This window comes from Melanaphis sacchari, unplaced genomic scaffold (assembly GCF_002803265.2).
Source record: "Melanaphis sacchari strain LSU unplaced genomic scaffold, SCAv2.0 Contig93_pilon_pilon, whole genome shotgun sequence".
NCBI classification, from domain to species: domain Eukaryota; kingdom Metazoa; phylum Arthropoda; class Insecta; order Hemiptera; family Aphididae; genus Melanaphis; species Melanaphis sacchari.
This window is the reverse complement of record NW_020271665.1, coordinates 1,058,734-1,078,506: the sequence shown is the minus strand read 5'-3', so window position 1 is coordinate 1,078,506 and position 19,773 is coordinate 1,058,734. Positions and strand designations below refer to the sequence as shown.

At 26.2% G+C, this 19,773-nt stretch overlaps 2 protein-coding genes across 3 annotated transcripts; one reads left to right on the top strand and one right to left on the bottom strand.

Moving 5' to 3' along the window:
- Positions 1 to 6,393: 6,393 nt before the first annotated feature.
- LOC112603009 (rRNA methyltransferase 3, mitochondrial) lies at positions 6,394 to 8,571 on the bottom strand. The gene is made up of 4 exons (XM_025351407.1): positions 8,070 to 8,571; positions 7,564 to 7,826; positions 7,339 to 7,491; positions 6,394 to 7,045 (listed from the first exon to the last, which is right to left on the bottom strand). The coding sequence occupies exons 1-4, from the start codon at positions 8,315 to 8,317 to the stop codon at positions 6,564 to 6,566; spliced, it is 1,146 nt and encodes a 381-aa protein (XP_025207192.1). The 5' UTR covers positions 8,318 to 8,571; the 3' UTR covers positions 6,394 to 6,563.
- A 242-nt stretch (positions 8,572 to 8,813) lies between these two features.
- Positions 8,814 to 16,275, top strand: LOC112603008 (protein SPT2 homolog). 2 transcript variants are annotated; one of them, XM_025351406.1, is made up of 7 exons: positions 8,814 to 9,017; positions 9,083 to 9,208; positions 9,991 to 10,270; positions 11,300 to 11,454; positions 13,451 to 15,150; positions 15,219 to 15,304; positions 15,530 to 16,275. In XM_025351406.1, exons 2-7 carry the CDS (start codon positions 9,152 to 9,154, stop codon positions 15,595 to 15,597), a joined length of 2,346 nt encoding a protein of 781 aa, XP_025207191.1. In that variant the 5' UTR covers positions 8,814 to 9,017; positions 9,083 to 9,151; the 3' UTR covers positions 15,598 to 16,275. The 2 variants fall into 2 exon arrangements, with proteins under 2 accessions (XP_025207191.1, XP_025207190.1); XM_025351405.1 differs by having other exon boundaries at positions 8,814 to 9,208.
- Positions 16,276 to 19,773: the final 3,498 nt, after the last annotated feature.

Here is a 19,773-nt window from a genome sequence, read left to right as displayed (position 1 = left end):
AATTACATACAAAATATAAATGAAAAATGGCAGAATAATGCATTTATCACTGGAAATTAATTTTGTGCTATTTTTGTCAGTTTCGTCGTCGTTCGTCGACTATAGTCAATAACGTTCATACTTATTATTTAAAATATATGTTTATATTCAATTTTTATTATTTGTCTGTTTCTATATGTAATAATATGTGCCGTCGACGTACGCCGATTGCGCAGCTATACGCGCTAAATAATAATTAATAATAGAATGATGATTATTTTACGCTGTGTATGATTTTATTTAATGTTTTTCATTCCTTTAAACGTGGCCATCGCCACATTATAAACAAATTATGAGAAATAAAAATAGTTTTATAACTTCTAACAATAAACATTAAATAAAGGCCCACAAAAAATTACACCCACCAACATTTTACGCCCGGGGATCAATCCCCGGATCCCCCCCCCCCCCATAGTTCCGCCACTTATTTAAAATAATGAACTTAATTAAATTATTATTATATAATTTATAAATAAAATAATACTGCAGTTGTGTTTTGTTATTGAGTGGGTACTATATTGGATGTGTTAAAATTAAATATCAGTGATAAGCTGATAAATCTTTGTCTAATTATGATGAAAAATGATTTTAAGTGAAGATTTTAACAAATATTTGTATTTTTTTGCTTCACTCAGGATCAGAATTCTAAAATTTATGAAATCGATAATTACATTTGGAATAAAGTACTAGGTTTAAGAAACAAACAAATTATAAATCTAATAACAATATTTTCTTTAAAGAAGAAATTTTTTTATTAAAGAAATATAAAATAAGGATTATGTATAATATGTATAATGAAGCTTAATTATAAAAATAAAATAATGTAAATAGTGATGTTTTCTGGTCTTGAAAAGAACCGTCGCAAAGACCGACGCAAATAATTCTAAAAAGAAAAATTTATATCGTTTCTATATTGTTCTATGCTAATATAGATATACGTTGCTAGAACAAGAAAAAAATAATAAATTATGAATGATGAAAATATAATTATATTATTTAAATGAAGTTTTGCTTATTTTAAGGTAGTTAAAAATAATTTTGTTTCATTAAGTATTTTACATATTAAATGTTGTTCAATTATATACATTTTATGCTCTATGCAGTTTGTCAATGATTTATCAAACTATTTTTAATTGTATTATTACTTTTTACACGCTCAATTAATTGAAATTTTATTTCGTTTTTCTGAAAATAGTTTTCAAAAATATTTAAAATTGTATTTACTACATTATTTAAACTATTTTTTTTATGGTATTTAAGACCATTTTAATTTTTAATTGAAGTATTATTTTTATTGAGTAGATGCTATTGTATTTTATCAACAAATAATTCATTTTGACAATTGTCACACTTAAATTTTTTCAAACATTCCTAACCTGAAGATCTTGCAAAGTATGAAACAGAATGGTTCTTCAAAGTAACATTATTATTTATGTTTTAATTATTAATAGAATCCTCATCAAATTACATAGACAAAAAGATAAATTATAAATTTACTCCGAGTCAGAATAAAAAGACAACGTTCAACTATTAGAATTTATTTTATATTGAGATTTTACCGCCGTCGAATATTATAGGATTTTCATCTACTATGATTGTCTCGCAATTTGTACCTTTAGAATTTAGATGTACACAAAGAAAAAATACTTTTATTTTTTATAGAAGTTTTAATTGAGCTGTTGGGTTTTCGTTATAATCGCCATATTATTGAAAAACGCTAAAAAGATTTCTAATACCTATAGAGATTTAATCAATATAGTCATTAAAAAATAAAAATACAATATCATATTAGATTTGTTTTCTTTGAAAATTGTAATACAACATTAATTATCTACAAAAAATCTTTAAAACGGAGTGGTTGAGTTTATTTTGTTTTTTTTTTAATTTTGTAAATTTGTCAAATATTGCGAAACTAAAAAGCTTATTTTAAGAAATTGTGTACAGTGTTTGAAATAATTAATGCACATCATAAATATGAAGAAAAATTTGTTTTATATTATACACATTTAATATGAACCAAGTTTTCTTAAAAATATATATATAGGTAATTATTCAATACAATGCATTTAACACTAAAATATTCTAATTGAGTTCGTTCTATAAATACTAAATACATCGTGGACTACGGCTAATTCGGACGAGATTGATACCGAAAATCGCTTGGAAATAGGTTTGTAATTTAAATCTCTACAAACACACTCACCACACAAAATTATAAATAATGATAGATAGATATTATCTAGAGAAAACGTGTACACGTTTTAATTTTTAGATCACCCTTCTCGAAAGAGTATGAAAAAAATTATGCTCATAAATCATTGACTCTTCAGGTGAAATCTGTAAAAGTCTATAAGAAAATATTATGACGTGTCTTCTTCCTAGCTTTGAATTTGATGTATTGTGTCTTGTGATTTATGAATACAACCCAAACAAAACAAAATATATGAGTACTTAGAGCTGTTGGCTTATTTTTGTTGTCCATTGAGATTATTGATAATCGTTTCCGACGATTTCAATTTTGCCATAGATGACTGTTAGTACCTATAGACAATTAATATTAATTTGATAAATCATAGATATATGTACCTACTCGTATAGAGCTATTTTAATTTACATTATTTGATTTTATATTTAAGTTGTTCGTTGCATTTTAATTGCAACCAATAATCATACACACTATACCTACTCTGTACGCCGAGAGACCGTATCTCTTTACGCAGCCGACTGACGGAAATCTACTCTCCGCCGTCTAAAACTATTTTATATACAGAGTGAGTTCAAATAAACTTCCATGTGATGTGGACCGTGGTCGAACACAACATTTCACGGATGACGGATCGCAATCACTGCAATAAAACGCGACACTGTATAACTTGCCATCACTCTAAAAAGTCTAAAGAGTCTAAAGACTCTAAAACAACACTGCAACAGCCAACAGGTGATAAGTGTAGATGAGCTGAAGCCGTCAAGTATTGTAGTAGAGATAAACGACGAGTTTTCATCCGTCGCGCAGGTCTCTCGGCGAACAGGGAGACAGGGTATAGGTACCAAAATGTCATTCAAATATAGCTGACTAAAGTAATATAATTTTACTATTAATAATATTACTTGTATTACCTTATGGTCAAAATTTAACCGCACATAACTTTTGAGTTTTTGTAGGTTTTGCATTTCTGATCGTACAGCGAATCGATGATGACGTTTTTGATGTCTTCTCTATTTATCTATATGAACGTTTGTCATGAGAAAAACTGGTAAATTGCGTTTTAATTTGTATGAGCTGCAAACAATACGTTTGTATACAGATATGGTCTTTTGATGTACTTATAATCGAATAACAAAAAATAATGAATTATTATTACTTTTTACTTAATTACATGAATTATTTACTGCTTTTTATACTTCGGATAATATACGACTTCGTCTAGTAAATTTATTTTTATTATATCTTAGTTTTATCTTACTCGGCAAATGGCGCCACTAGTTTATTCTCGTTTTCGAAATTTTATCTGTCATCATATTATTATGTATTTATGTGTGAAAATTGTTTATGCTAATCTACTGTACATTCCATTCCATTTTCCAATGACATAACTATTTTGTTGTTGGTATATAATAAAAAAAAATTCTTGTATCCAAATATATTTATGAGATTAATATAAGTATTGTTGCGAGCCTAGGGGCGCATATATATAAAATTATCCTATAACAAAACATTGTACGGTGTGGCGACACGTAATGTTAATGATATTATAATCAATAATACAAGCGATGTGAGACCAGGACGAATATCGTGAACGTTGTATTATTTAATTTAGCTATTAAGATATGATCACATGTCGCTCACTTCTTGGAAAAGGCGAGATCCCGGATAGGGAGACGAGACGAGACAACAATAATATTATAAATCTTATTGCGATACCCCTCGTATTAACAGAGTCGCCACCAACATGTTACATGATCACCAGTCTTTTGTGAACCGATCATATTATATAAAGGGAGATCGAGACTAGAGCTTGGCAGACGGTTAGGGAGGACATTTGGAGGCAGGTCGCAACACTCGTAACACCGCTCACAGTCTATCAGTATTCAGTAGTATGGAGACCGGTCGTAACAGCGCTCATCTAACACCTTATAATATGTTTTACATAATATATTGTATTTTTGTATCTAAGTTTATGTTGTATAAAGATTTTTCTACGCTTAGTACATCACGTATTTATTCTCGTGTAGATGCGTGTATCGACCTAATCGGGATGTAACAGTATATTATGTTTTTATATCTTTATAGTTTATGCAGTTTAATTTTTTTTTATGTTTATATATATATTATATATATATAGATAAAATAAATTGAAATATTAAATTCAACCCGAAGAAGAATTCTGATCTCGATATTATAAAATACGAAGAATTTCAGTCTTGTAATACTCTTCATTTTAAATTGTTCGTAGTGGGAGGGGAGCTGGAAAATTTCGGTTTCGATGTTTCGAATAAAATATATTCATAAAAATAATAATTAAATTAATAGTAATTTATAATATTAATAATAATAATAATAATAATAATAATTATTATTATTATTATTTATTCTATTATCCGAGAATGCCATCAAGTCGAAAATAAAATAAGAACAATGCTCGTGTTGTTTAGGTGCCCCTAGCTCTCCCAACCTCGATCATCATTCGTATATTTTTTAAATACTCATTCATGTATTTTGTCTGTAGTAATCAATATCATTTTAAATTTTAAATCACCCGACTTAAAAGTAGGAAAACAATTACGTAAATATTGGCTTTTCCGGTGAAACCTATACAGTAATAAGTATATAGGTATAAAACTATAAAAGATTTATCCAACTTCTGTCGACTAAAAACTGAACGGTAAAATAGAGTGTATCATCCGTAATAGGTCATCGGTACAGTTTTCACTGTAAAATTGTAGATTCTAAGCGGAGTGATTAAGATTTTGATTATAAAATAATGTATACCTACACGTTTTATAGTAAAAAAAAAGCTACGATATTTAACTTTGACAGTGGTTTTTGATAGAAAATTGTACATAGTTGGTAAGTACTTTTGGGAGATTGAAATTTCCAGTAGGTATTTTTCAAAACCATCGATTAATATAACAAATAAAATAGGGAAAGTAGGAATTCTGTCTTTTTTTTGTGATTCAAAAATAATTAGCCGCATAAAATTTCATAACTATTTATATAGGTAAACAAATAATACTTTATATTTAAAAATTTATTTTTGTTTATAAGTAAAAACCTTGAAAATGTATTACAAAGTTTCTCTTGGATTCAAGGTATGTTGTTAATTCAGAAATCTAAAAATCTCAAAAATACAAATTAATTATAATTTAAAAAATGTTTTTATTGCCTTTTTATAGCATAAACCTACAACACTGTAAAACGGTATTATTTAGTATTGACTCAGAAGTTAATAACAATGAGTAAATACTTAAATACATTAAAACGGTATTCCAAATACTTAAATAGTATTTAAATAGTTTTTTATTTTTAATATTAATTTTATTTAAATGCCTAAATGTTATTAAATTTTAAGTTACATTAGTTACAGTAACTCACAAAATATTCTCAATATTTTTTATAATTATAAATTGTAATAAATATGATAAAATATTAAGTATATAATTTGGAAGATCGACGATAACGATTGTATACCAGTTGTTTTACATGCATTTTTTAAATGAAAAATATCAATTTATTTACTTCATTGCTTATTAATAATATAATATAAAAAAACCATTTAAAGACTATCATAAATTAAAATTTTTCTTTTCAATTCATTGATAAGTGTTTTAACTGTAATTTAGTTTGTTGTGGAGAAATTTGTGGTGAATGATTAATCTCAAGGGTAGGTAGTATCTAAAATGTGTATCCTGTATTTTTTGAAATTTATTATTGTATTTTAAATCTTGATGCTTTTTTTCTGATGTTTCTTATATCTTTTGTATGTCTAAAGATACCATACACCAGATATAAATGAAGATTTATTACTATTTTTTTTTTTTTTTTTTTAATAAACAAAAAATTAAAAAATAACAATTTTATGTACATTATTATGAAATATTAAAACAAATTAAATTATAAATTTCATTGAATGCAGATAATAGTGTATAAATAATTTGTAGTCTCTTATAGCTGATATAGACATAAAATAGTTTTCGTTGTTAAAATTTCTGATAAATAGTCGTTACTCTATAATATTTAAAATATAATAATAACATTAATACAAATGAACATTTTTCACAAGTATAAAATATAAAAGATATATATTTATCAATCATATTATAGGTTTTTAATTTAAATTATAGTTTTAGTTTATTAAATTAACAATTATTTTGCAGTTTCAAGTATTTAAAAAATATTATTTGTGTAACTGTTGTTACACATAGTTGTTATAGACTACATAAATTTAAAACATTTATATTTGCTTTTTAATTTCTTCACATAAACAAATTATTTTTTACAATATAAATTCTACAACTATACAGTTTTAGTAAGCTTGTTCAATTTTATCGATTTCATGTTCACTTCTTACTAAATTTAACATTTGTTTTTTGGCCTCAAAACATAAAATACCTACAGCTGTTGCTGAGTTTAAGCTTTCTATTCCATTTTCAAGTGGAATATTTATGCGGATACCTTTTCGTGATTTGGCAAATTCGTAACCTTCATCACTCAACCCGTGTGTCTCACCTCCAATAATGAGTATCAAAGGAGTGGTTTTACAGTAATCTACTTCATAGTAAGGAGCTATTGGTAATTCAAGTGGAGCTGTTTTTCTAAAAACATTAACATTTGTATCTCCATCGATATTTGAATAATCAATGTTGTTCATAAAGTTGTTATCAGCCAAACACACTTGACCTTTGAAATTTTCCAAATTGCTCCAGGTAACATCTGATATTATTTTCATTCTAAAATGTGCACCGCAACCAGCTCTCAATACTTTATCTCCCCACAAATCTGTACAGCCTAAATAATATAATATTGGTTTTTAAAATATAAAATGTGACATAAATATTGGGTAGGTACCAATAATTGTTGTCTCGGTCTTTCACATAACACGCAACATAGTTAAAAAGTAGTTTAATCATTTCATTCACAATAAATCCAAATCTGTTTTTATAATAATATCAATACATTTTCAACATTGATTGTATTAATATATTATAAAATGGGTAGTTTTTTTTTTTTATATGCAGTACTTGTAAAAGATAAAAGACAATAAATAATGGTACCAATTTACTTGTAAAAATATTTTTTACCTTTCATTAAAATAATTTGTGATGCTCCAACAGCTGTTACAGTTCTTAACACGGCACCTAAATTACCAGGTTCGCGGATATTATCACAGATTACTGTAATTGGAAATGATTTTTTATGAACTCTATGATCAATAATTGGAAATTCAAATATACCTAAATATTTAAAAATATGATTATTTAAGTTTCAATATTATTAAACGTTTTATATACTCGTTCTAGTCATACCCATTATTCCTTGGGAAGTCTCAGTCTCTGAAAATAATTGAATCATTTTGTAAGGAGCCTTATAAAATATTGTACTTGAGACTGAGAGTTCTCGTAACTCTTCAGGTAAACATAAGTTTTCTAATACTCTCTTCTGACTGAAGAATATTTGTTTTGGCTTTACACCAGCATTTAATGCATCTTGTATCAGTCGTTTGCCTTCTAAAAGAATGCTGCTATTTTGTTGACGATTTTTTTTGTTTTTAATACTCATCATGGCTTGACTGAAACAAAACATTAATTTTAATAGTTATTTGATTGTCCAACTATAATGACTACAAACTTAATTTGTTACCAAGAATTCAGAAATATTATATGGGTATATTTTATGCAATAGTACTAAATATTAAATTTAGGTAAATTTTGATTTAATAATATTAAGATTTTAAAATGATGTATTATATGTATAAACTTTTTAATAATTATTATGATATAGAGTAGCTAGTGTTAACAAATTTGATACCAACCTCAGCAAAGGACTAGTTTCTTTAAGTATGAGATATGAAGGGAATCCGCTCTCATCTTTTTCAACGGCTGATAGTACTCCACTGCGTGCGTGAGGTTTAATGCTGTTAAATAGATCATCGTTTGATGGTTTCTTGTCTGAACTCTTTGTACCTGGCCGTTTAATATCTGACACATATGTTCGTGTGGTGGCATTGATGCACAATGCTTGTCGGAAATTAATCGAAAAACTACTACCGAACGCTTTCATCCTCGATCAATTCCGTTGTGAAGATCAAATAATTTCTCAATATATTTTGATAGCTGATGAAAACGTTTGGAATAGAATTTGCAGACTGTTACTTACATATCATTATATATGTTTCATAAAAAAAAAAAAAAACGAATTATTAACAGCGACTATACTGGTAAAATAAGTAAATATTAAATCCTAAATTTATGGAAAATTCAAAATATATAAGAAACGTGCTTCGGTTTCCGGCGTTCATGCATTACACAAATTTCATAATATCACAACATGATAATAGTTATCGCTTAATTTGTTCGTTTCATAACTTATAAGGTCCATGGTTCATTTATGATAATTTTATCAGCACGACCAAATAAATAACAATAATATTGTGCGGGACTCGGAAACAGCTGTTGCTGTTACAGTTGTCTCAATGTTCATTTGGCACGATTGAACATGTGGCGTGTACGAGATAAGACGTATCAGCGTATCATGATTCACGAAAGTAATAAAATGTGGTGGTGACTATTGAGTAGTGAATGATAACTTCGAGCAAGCTTTCTACAACCTTAATGGTTAAATTTTAATATCAGTCGACTCAGTCGACGTCGTACCACTTGTGATTCATGTTCTAGTCTTAAATAAATTTTACTTATATTAATATATGAGGTTTTTTTCGATACAACAATAATAATTTAATTCATTTCATCGACTCTTTGTGGTCTGAGCATTTTTTTATTAATAGTCGCTAATTTGTCATCGATTACAGTAAATATGATTTTTCAGTTTTTCGATATTTCGTACTAGTAAAAGGAATATTGGTTATAATTGCACTGCCATTCACTTGTTGCGATAATGGATTTTCACACTTTACTTTACCAGGCACAAAAAAACAACACTAAAGACAAAGAAGTGAGTGATTTTAAAACTAATAATTAGGGTTAATCACATTTTTTTTATTTATGAATTTCAAGTTAAAATCTCATTCAATTAAACGACCTGTTAACTTATTTTTTTTTTTTTTTTTAATATCCATTTTAGTATTAAAACTATAATAGTTCAACAATTACAAAGTTAATTTGTTTTTTTTTTAAATTAAAATATCTAATACTGTACATATGTGTATATAGTTGTATAAGACATAATATTATATAATATTATTCATCCCTGGATGTATTCCTTTATAACTTCTAGCTACCATATTGAACAGGATTTACGTCCATAGATATGATTTTTTTTTTTTTTTTTGAGGGAAGGAACTCAATTAGTCATTGTCAACTTGATCATTCATCTTTCAATCAAAAACAAATTATTGATTAGTAACTACCATAAGCCTATTTTACTCATGGTTAGGTATGGTGAATTGTGTAATTTAGTAAAGTGCAACTTATATTATTTGTTATTTATTCAAGCTGAAAAGATATATACTGTTAAAGCACATATATTTCCTTTCCACTGCTTTTTCTTATAACTATCACTTTATTATTAGATTAGGATAAATTTAAATCAAAAGACTAAATATCCTTTAACAAAATTGCACACATCTCAATTAATTGTCACCAAGATTAAAGTATTTTTGTGATTTTCAATTGAAAGAGGGTAGGCTAAATCATTATAAGAAGATTAAAAAAAACTGAAACATTAACATTATAAACAGCTACTTCATAGTAATATTAATATTTCATTTTGTTCAGGTTAAATATTTCAAAGCATCATTGGATCCACCAAAAAAAGAAACAAAAGAAAGTAGACAATTGTCTGATAGTATAAAGAAGTTTTTAGCAAAAAGAGATGAAGAAGATAGACTCAAACAAATAGAAGAACAGAAAAAAAAAGATGAATTATTATTGTTGCGTAGTCAAGATAGAAAATCATTCAAAAGGGTTCAGTCTATGTTAAACCGAACTAAGTCAGCAAATAAATCAGTTATCGAGGATGCTAAAGATGATGTTAATACATCTGTTACCATGGCTGGTTAGTGCATCAACTACTTATTATATAACTTTTGAATGTAAAACAATATATTTTTATAGTGCTTTCATTTAATATATATAACATATACATATTTATTATGCTTATAATAATAATTTAATAACAATAACAATTTTGTAAGTTATCATTTTCCATATTATTATATACATATTTTTACTGTTCCACCACACTTAAATATTAGAAATTTTTATTTATTTGATAAATATTTCTTATAATGTGTTTGTTAATTTAAGTTTTTTTGAATAACTAAATTTATTATCTTTTAAAATATTATATGAGATTCCTGTTAAATTTTTTATAAATAATATTTTAATTGCAATTCTATCAAATAAAATATTGTGCTCTACTCAGAATAAGAGTATATTAGGCAGCAGAAAAAATATGTCAAGATTGTTTAATGTAATATAGAATATATGCCCTCGTTACCATTTGCAACCAGTGGCAGGGAGTTTGTCAATATTAAAATGTTAGTTTCTGATGTGCTCTTATTCTAATTACATGATAGAATATAACATAAATGTATTTTTTATAATATTAATAATTGTAATGAAGACTAATATTTTAATACATCTTTACTCACATCACTTAAAACTGATTCAAATTGATCTCAATTATATTTCATCTATATAAATTAATGTTAAGGTTGAGCTCATATTGAGCATATAATTATTATATGGTTAAAATTTAGTGAGTCAGTACAATTTTTATACTTTGTGTGCGAGCAAAAATACACAAGTTCATTCCTATATTATTTAAATAATAATCAAATATTTGAATATGTATATAGTATTTTGTATTAATCTTTGAGACATAATATTATTTATGTTTTTTATAATATTTAAAAATTATTAAAAATAAGTTAAGTTTAGATTGATAAATTAAATTTTTTTGAATAAATATTAGATATCTTTGGACATTGTTGGTTTGATTTGTATTAAATATTATTAGATTTTTAACATTTCATGTTATATAATATATATATTCTATTAATATTTAATTGATTAATTATAGGTTATAATCAACCCGATGAAGATGACTATGGATATGTTTCTAAAGATGCCATGGACATTTATAACAATATCATGAAAAAATATGTAAATACTCCAGCTGATTCAAGAAATGCAAAAACTGCTAATCACAGAAGTCACGACATTTCTGGTACTAAAGTATGTAATTTGGCTCAAGTTAAAATTATAATAAAACTAGTAGGAAATAAAAATTTAAAAATGTAACAGTGTTATGTATTATTATAGAATGTATTGATTGTTTTAATATTGTTGAATTAATCATACTAATTTGGAATTAATTCAGCATTACATTTTTAAGAGATGCAAAATAACTATTTTCATAGTTTAATTGGTTTTTCATTTTTACCTAATACAGTAGAACCTTATTATCTCAAAGTTTTTGTATGTCAACATTTTTTTTGCAATCCTGATCATTCAGCATTGGACTTACGTGTTAATTTATTTTGGTATATCAAATTTTTCTATAAGTCGAGGTTATTATTTGGTACCTACTGCCTATTACTATTCACTAACTCCAATTTATAATAGATTAGATAAAGATGATAAAGTATACAATAAAATATAAAATAGGTATATAAAAAAATTTAAACAACATTGTAATGACATTGATATTTAACTTAAGTTCAGCTAATAACCGATAACATAATATTAATTTTACTTTTCTATTTTTTTAGTTTTTTTTAGTTTTTTTTTAGTATTTTGTTTGGCATACGTATCATATGCTATCTACCAAAAAATTGTACATACAAATCAACAAACATTTATTACTAACCTGCTCAATAGCCTGTTGGTTGACAGTTGTCCCATTTTAAATAGTGTGTTTGTTAACAGTTGCTCATATTTCTTTAATTTTTTACGAGATATAAAAAAAACATTTTTGTAAAAATTAAAGAAATATGAACAACTGTTAACAAACAGGCTATTTAAAATAGGACAACTGTAAACCAACAGGCTATTGAGCAAGTTAGTAACGTAAGTTTGTATATTTGTATGTATGATTTTTTAGAACTATAATCCTACACCTATATACCTATATGATTGTCGATACTGTCAATTTAGACTACAGTAGATAACATAATTACTTGTTAATAGCATAAGATACCAAGAATTTATTCGTAGACATGTATGCCTTCTGTTTATTGTAAACTTGTCATTATACTCGTACTTAATATTATTTATTGTACATTTTTTTTATGAATCCTTAAATTTTTTTCTTGTATACATAAATATTATAAAAAATTTTTTTTTCAAAATATAAATGTTTTTATTTCTAATTGTATACATATTTTCAATTACCTCAGTAACTTAAAGTTTAATATATCATTTTTTTTTTTTTTTTTTGATCGCTTGAAATTAAAAAAAACTGAAGTTCCGCTGTTTATAAATATATTACTATCAACATTTAAATAATATAATAAAATACAAATTCTAAAAATAAAAAATGAATATTATAATTTGATATTTAAATAACAATAAAAATAACAAAAACAGAAATCTATTACATTAATAGGATTTTTATTATATAAACTATTAAGGGAACTATTTATATCAATTTGTTAAGAATTTATACAATTATTAAAAAAAAAAATTAATATAATGATAAAAGCTTAAGTTCCGGTATTAGATTATTAATACATTTTGGTTTTGTAATAGGTCATGTTTATGTAATTTGAACTATAGCATACAAAATGTGAAATGCAGTTTAAATTTATTTATACAACTAATCAGCAAACTTAACAAATATTATGCTGACACACATTTAACAATTTAAAATTAATAATAAAATTTTTATATTACAATTTCTTACTTGGTAATTTTTTATTTATCATTTATTTTGTAAGTAATGACAAAGTAATAAATATTAAAATAAAATATAAGGTTACTCGTGTTAGAGCATATCATGGTACTTATATTTATCACATAAATGATCAAACTTAGCATTACTGTGTCACTAAAAGTCTACAGTTATAAGTTATATAATTAAATAGATTTTAAATAATTAAATTGTTTAATAATTATAAATACATGTAATTTTAGTTTGTATTTACTCTACTATTAAAATATATTTTAAATTTTTTCTTTTTTTTTTTATTGTTGTTTGATAAGCAATTATAATTGTTTAATGATTTTTTAGGATCGTGTTAGAGCAGCATTGCTGAAAGAAGAAGAAGATCAATTATTGCCACATAAAAGAAAAAGAAAACCTAAAGATATAGAGAATGGTGAAGATAATCAGGATAGTGTTGAGCCACAGCAAAAAAAATCCAAACCTGATATTAATACAGAGAAAATCAAAAAACGACCAGCACAACCTCCGCCATTAAATTTTCAAGAATTACTGAAAATTGCTGAAAAAAAACAATATGAACCTATAATTATTGAAAAACCTAAGAAAGAAGAACCTTTACCTATGATGACCAAGAAAGAAAGACAAAAATATTTAGAAGAAAAAAGAACTGAAGAAATAAGGCAAGCTCGGCGACAAGGCAAGTCCTTACCTATTATTGATAAACCCAAAGAAAGTAAACCAGTTGAACGGATTCAAAAATCATTTGCCTCTTCTTCAAAAGTTGATTTGCATGCAGAGGATAAACTGAAAAAGAATGCTTCTGTATGGTCCAAAGACCTTAAAATTAGTAAAGAGCTAAATAATAATAGTAAAAATGACAAATATGTACCTAGGCTATTAAATAATTCTGAAAGTTCACGAATTAACTCAAATGGGAATAGAATCACCTCTAAAAGTTCAACAGAAAAAAATATGTTGAACGAAAAGAGGTATAATTCTAATGATGAACGTTATTCACCAAAACCTAGAGGTATTCCAAAAAATGATAGATATGTATCCCAATCAAGAAGTTCATCATCTGAACAATATTCGCCAAAGCCTAAGAGTTCAATGACATCTGATAAATATGTTTCGAAATCAACCCCTACTGAGAGATATGTGCCTCAATCTAGAAGTTCGTCATCTGACCAGTATTCACCAAAACCAAAAAGTTCAATGGCATCTGATAAATATGTTTCGAAACCAATCCCTACTGAAAGATATGTGCCTAAATCTAGAAGTCCGCCATATGATAAGTATTCTCCAAAACCGAAAAGTTTAATGCCTTCAAATAAATATGTGTCAAAATCAACTTCTATTGAAAAATATGTGCCCAAATCGAGAAGTCCACCATCTGATAAATATTCTCCAAATCCTAAAAGTTCTAATAGCAATTTTTCAAAACCAACTCTTACTGAAAAATATGTGCCTAAACCAAAATTCTCAACTGATGAGAAATATTCACCAAAACAAAAGAGTACTGTACAACCAGAACGATATGTGCCCAAAGTAAAAAGCTCATCTTCCACAGAACCATATACACCTAGTGCAATTAAGAACTCAACTGAAAAATATAGTCCTAAACCAATGTCATCTCAAAGCATGAAATTAAAACCTACCAGCTCAAATGATAAATATGTCCCAATGTCAGTTGATAAATCTAAAAAGTTACTGACTAACAATAGTATTAAATCTAAACAACTAACACCCAAGGAAATGGCATCCAAACAATTTCCTCCTAGAGATATGAAACCTAAGCAGTTCCCACCTAGAGATATGGTGCCGAAGCAGTTCCCACCCAGAGATATGATCCCTAAACAATTTCCACCTCCTGATATGAGAAGACGAGATGATCGACGTATGCCAATGCGCAACAAACGTCAAGTCATTGAATCAGATTCGGACGAGTATGATTCTGAATTGGATGACTTTATTGATGATGGGCCTGAAGAGGAAGCTGATTACTCAAGAGTTATTTCAGAAATTTTCAAATATGACAAATCAAAGTAAATTTTTTTATCTAATAAGTAGCTTTTTGAGTATGTTGTAATTAATATTTTTTTTATATTTCTAGATATAGAGGAATGGACGAAGATGATGAATGCATGGAGTCTGATTACCGTACTCTTCAAAAAGAAGAGTATAAGAGTACTAGAGCTGGTATGGCATATTTTACATTTTGAATAAAGTCTATACATATATGTTTATTAAACTTATAAAAAATAATCTTATTTTTATACTTTGTGGTCATAGAAATGTAAAAATCCTGCTCATACAAATTGCAATTGTTTACAATTTATAATTAACTTAAAATAATCTAACTAGCTGTATAATTTACATAATTTATTATGATTTCATTCATAAATTTATGTATATATTTTTTAGGGATTTTGGAAGATTTAGCAGATATTCGAAGAGAAAAACAAATGATGAAGAGACGAAAAAAACTTTAATTTTCAAACTATTTATTTTGATATACATATTTTTGTTACCTTAATTTGTATAATCTTGTTTTTTTAAGGTTTACTAACCTTTACTAAGACATATTTTTGGTATAATTAAATATATGTAGTATATATATTATTCATTCAAATTATTTTACTTAAGAGGACACTACACAGACATTTGTTGTTTCTGTCTTACAAGTGCGTAATATAGACAAAATACGTTTAGAAGATTAGGTTTAGCTTTGTCAGTTTAAAAATTAGAGTAAATCGACCTATAATGAAACTTGATGGTAAGAACATTTTCTGTGTTTGTATGTGGGTTTTTACAATAATTCATTTTTTTAAATGAGTTGTGAGCATTTTTAATTTACTATATTTTACATTAGCAAAACTTGCTAAAAAATTGAGTTATCGTAAAAACCCACATACAAACACAGAAAATGCTCTTACCATCAAGTTTCATTATAGGTCGATTTACTCTAATTTTTAAACTAACGAAGCTAAACCTAATCTACTGAACATAAATTGTATATGTTATGCACTTATAAGATAGAAACAACAAATGTCTGTGTAACGTTTTCTTTAGTTACAAACATTTTTAAATAATTTCCTTACTAACCATACTTGATGATTTGCTATTCATAGTATTAGAATTAAATTTAAACTTAATTTGCATTTTGTATATTTTATACAAATTTCTTATTGTTTCACTATTATCAATAATTCAAAATGCTTATAATTTTTTTTTTTGATTTTGTAAAGCTATTATTTTATCTAGATCCCATATTTGTAATTTTTAAATGTAATTATTGTTTTATTTATCTTTTTATGATTTTGTTCAATGTTTGAGCAATACATAATCAAATTGTTGTTTGAGGGTTTGAGATTATGAGTATTATGGTAATTAACCAATAAATAACTATGATTATTGATTAATTTTTAAATATTTGCACAAATTATTAACTTAATTTCCGATTCTGGTTAACTTTTCTTTGAAAATGTAATAATATTATTAATTATTATAATTTTATTTTAAATATTGCTATAAAATAATATTTTTACTTGAGCGACTGTATTTTGACCAAAAACTTTAATGTAAAAAAAAAGATTTTTTATATATAAATTATTTACAATTTAACTGTTCCACATTAAATTTGTAATTCTTACAGATTTTAGTATACTGTGCTAATGGTTAAGTTTTCAACTTGTGTTATTGTTTTTTTCTTTTTATGTATAATATTCTTTGTTTTAGTTAGTTGGAATAATATATTTTTGTTAATGGTTTATAAATGTAAATAAAATTCAGTTGAGTGAGATGAGCTAAGCTCTATTGACGTCTGCCTAGTTGTAATATATAATGACCAACATTTTTTTTGTCAATTAATTTGTGCAAAATGAATATTATAAATAATTATTGTTGAAAAGCATGTGGACATAACTTTTGTTTAAATAAATAATTATTGATAATATTGTAAAATGTCTTTACACTTGTGATTAAATTAAGGAATATTAAATTGTTATTATTTTTATTACATTTTATAAGTATTATAAATTATTTGTTTCTGTTTTTAAATAAAAATACATTATACCTTAGTATATGTCTAAAAATAAATTATGATTCCATCCAAGTATTTTAAGTATCTAAATAATTTGACAAAAATATGTTTGATTAATGCTTTGGACTAACAGTTTGAAAACGATTAGTACATAATATATTAAAAATAATATTATTTGATGGATGAATAAAATAGAACACAAAGAACAAAATAAAATAAGCAACTACTGCAAATAGTTATTATAATAAATTATAAATTAAGAAGTACATGGTGGGGCAGTGGGTTATGATGAATTTTAATTGAAGTTTATTAGTCAAGTACTAAAAATAAAGTAACGAAATAAATTGTATTTTATTCAACGTAAAGATTGTATTATTTCATTGTTATCAACGAAAATGTTAACTTTTAAAAAATAACATTACTTAAGTGGCCGCTTTCATTTTGTAAACAGTCGGCTATCCGTTTTTTCATACTGTCCATAACTATTTGTAAAATATGCACATCGATAGCTTTAATTTTTCGTCTAATGTTTTATTTTATAATTCTAATAGTGTGTGAGTGGATTGTTAGTGAACATTTTAGACTTCAAAAAACGCCACAAAAAGAAATCAGCTGACGTTAGATCAGGAGAACGCGGTGGCCTGGCAATATCACCATTGCGCGAAATTCAATAAAAGTCATAACGGCGAAAACACATTGATTCTCAGGCCACATGGCCATGATTACTGATATAGTAAAATTTAACATTACGAACTTTAATCTGGCGAGACAAACTAGTTTAACTTATCTTCTTTAGTTCTTAATAATGACAGCTTTCTTTAAATCGTCAGAACCTACCTAATTAACCCAACCCTATACTAAAAATAATAATTTTATGCTAGGTATTCACTATTCAGAGATGAAATAATCAATAATTATTAAAGACGTGTACAAGTGTACGATATATTCTATTAATTTTTTGATTATTAATTTAGTCACTTATTTAACTATTCACTACACCAGTGTCATGTTTTAATACCAATGATCGATCGATCATTGGTGCTACAACTCGGGAAAAAGCATGAGCGGAGCGATAAATAACGTATTGATTTCACAATGTTATGTGTGTTTTTTTTTTGTGTCTGTGTACATCATATAAGTAGTTGATAAAATGCTTCAATTTTCACTTTAAGTGTGGTTTTGAAAATTGGATTTAATTTGTACTTTAAAATGGTAAGTATTAAAAATTCCAGTGCTTTTTTTTTATAGCTGGAAAAAACAAACAAAAAGGAAAAACAAGAATTTTCACGCAAATCCAATGTTACTTATAATTTAATAACGAGTTCCACTCGACACTTAATGCACAGCAGAGCGGTTCCTACTTGTCTACAGTTTTTTTTTCATTTGTAATAATTACATTAAAATATAATTCAATGAAAGATGAATATTGCTGTAAACCAAAAAATTAATATGCTTCGAGTGTCGCGAAGAGCGGATATTCGTAATAAAATTTTATCACCCTCCCTCCACAGTTTTTTTTTTTGTGGTTGAGCTTAAGATATGTAACAACTAACTGCTTATACCAAGAGGAGTTTGAATGTGCAAGTGATATTAGGTCGAATACGTCTTCTACTTAAAGTAATAGACTACATGTTTACATACTCATACTTATATATATTACAATATTAAAATATTGTAATCAAATGTGTTAGTCTCATGACCTTATAACACTTATTATAATGAACAACTTAATCTTGTGTATAATGTTCAATGTTGAGAAGTACACTGGGTGGTTTACCATTTACTGAGCGTGTTCACTCTCATATTAAATTTTGAACGGAACGATAAATGTATTGATTTCACAATGGAAAATGCTTTTTGTGTGCGTATATGCTATAAATTACAGACATATCGTAGAAAATAAGCTCCGATGTTCAACTTTGAAAGTGATTTCTGATGTAGAAAATTGGTTCTAGTTGGTAGTTTTGAAAGGTTAAAATTTAAAACTCCTAGTATTTTTCAAAATAACTGAGATATATATTTTTAGAAAATAACTGGTATTTTAAAATAAAATTGATTTTATTTCCTTTTTGTGTAACTAAAAACGAATAACAATAGATACTTAAAAATTTTCGTACAGTAAAAAAAAACCTTGAAAATTTATACAGGGTTTGTGTTCATTATAAATTAAAAGTTGTTATTATTACTGGACTTAAAATAAAAATCAAGCGAATTTGAATGCTCAATTGCTTTATGTTCGATCAACAGTTTTTGAGTAAGATATTTTAAGTGCGGAATAGCTTGGGATTTTTTATTAGCTCTCCACACTCATAGAAAAATTTGCTCTACTTTACATAATATATTACTTACATTCGTACCACGTTTTTATGAGCATGTTCCTCAGTCAAAGTGTCATACGTCAATTTCTTCTTAGATTCGTGTTTTCAAGCATGATTTTTTTATGGGACATGTTTTGAAAACTTGATTTAAAAAAACAAAATCCAAGTCTGACAGCAAACAAAATAAAATTATAGATAATAACAAGTATAGCTCTAGACTCTTATTAAAGACATTTTACAAATAAATTTCATGTATTAGCTATGTATGGTTTTAATAAACACTAAATTAAGATTAGCGTATTCTTACA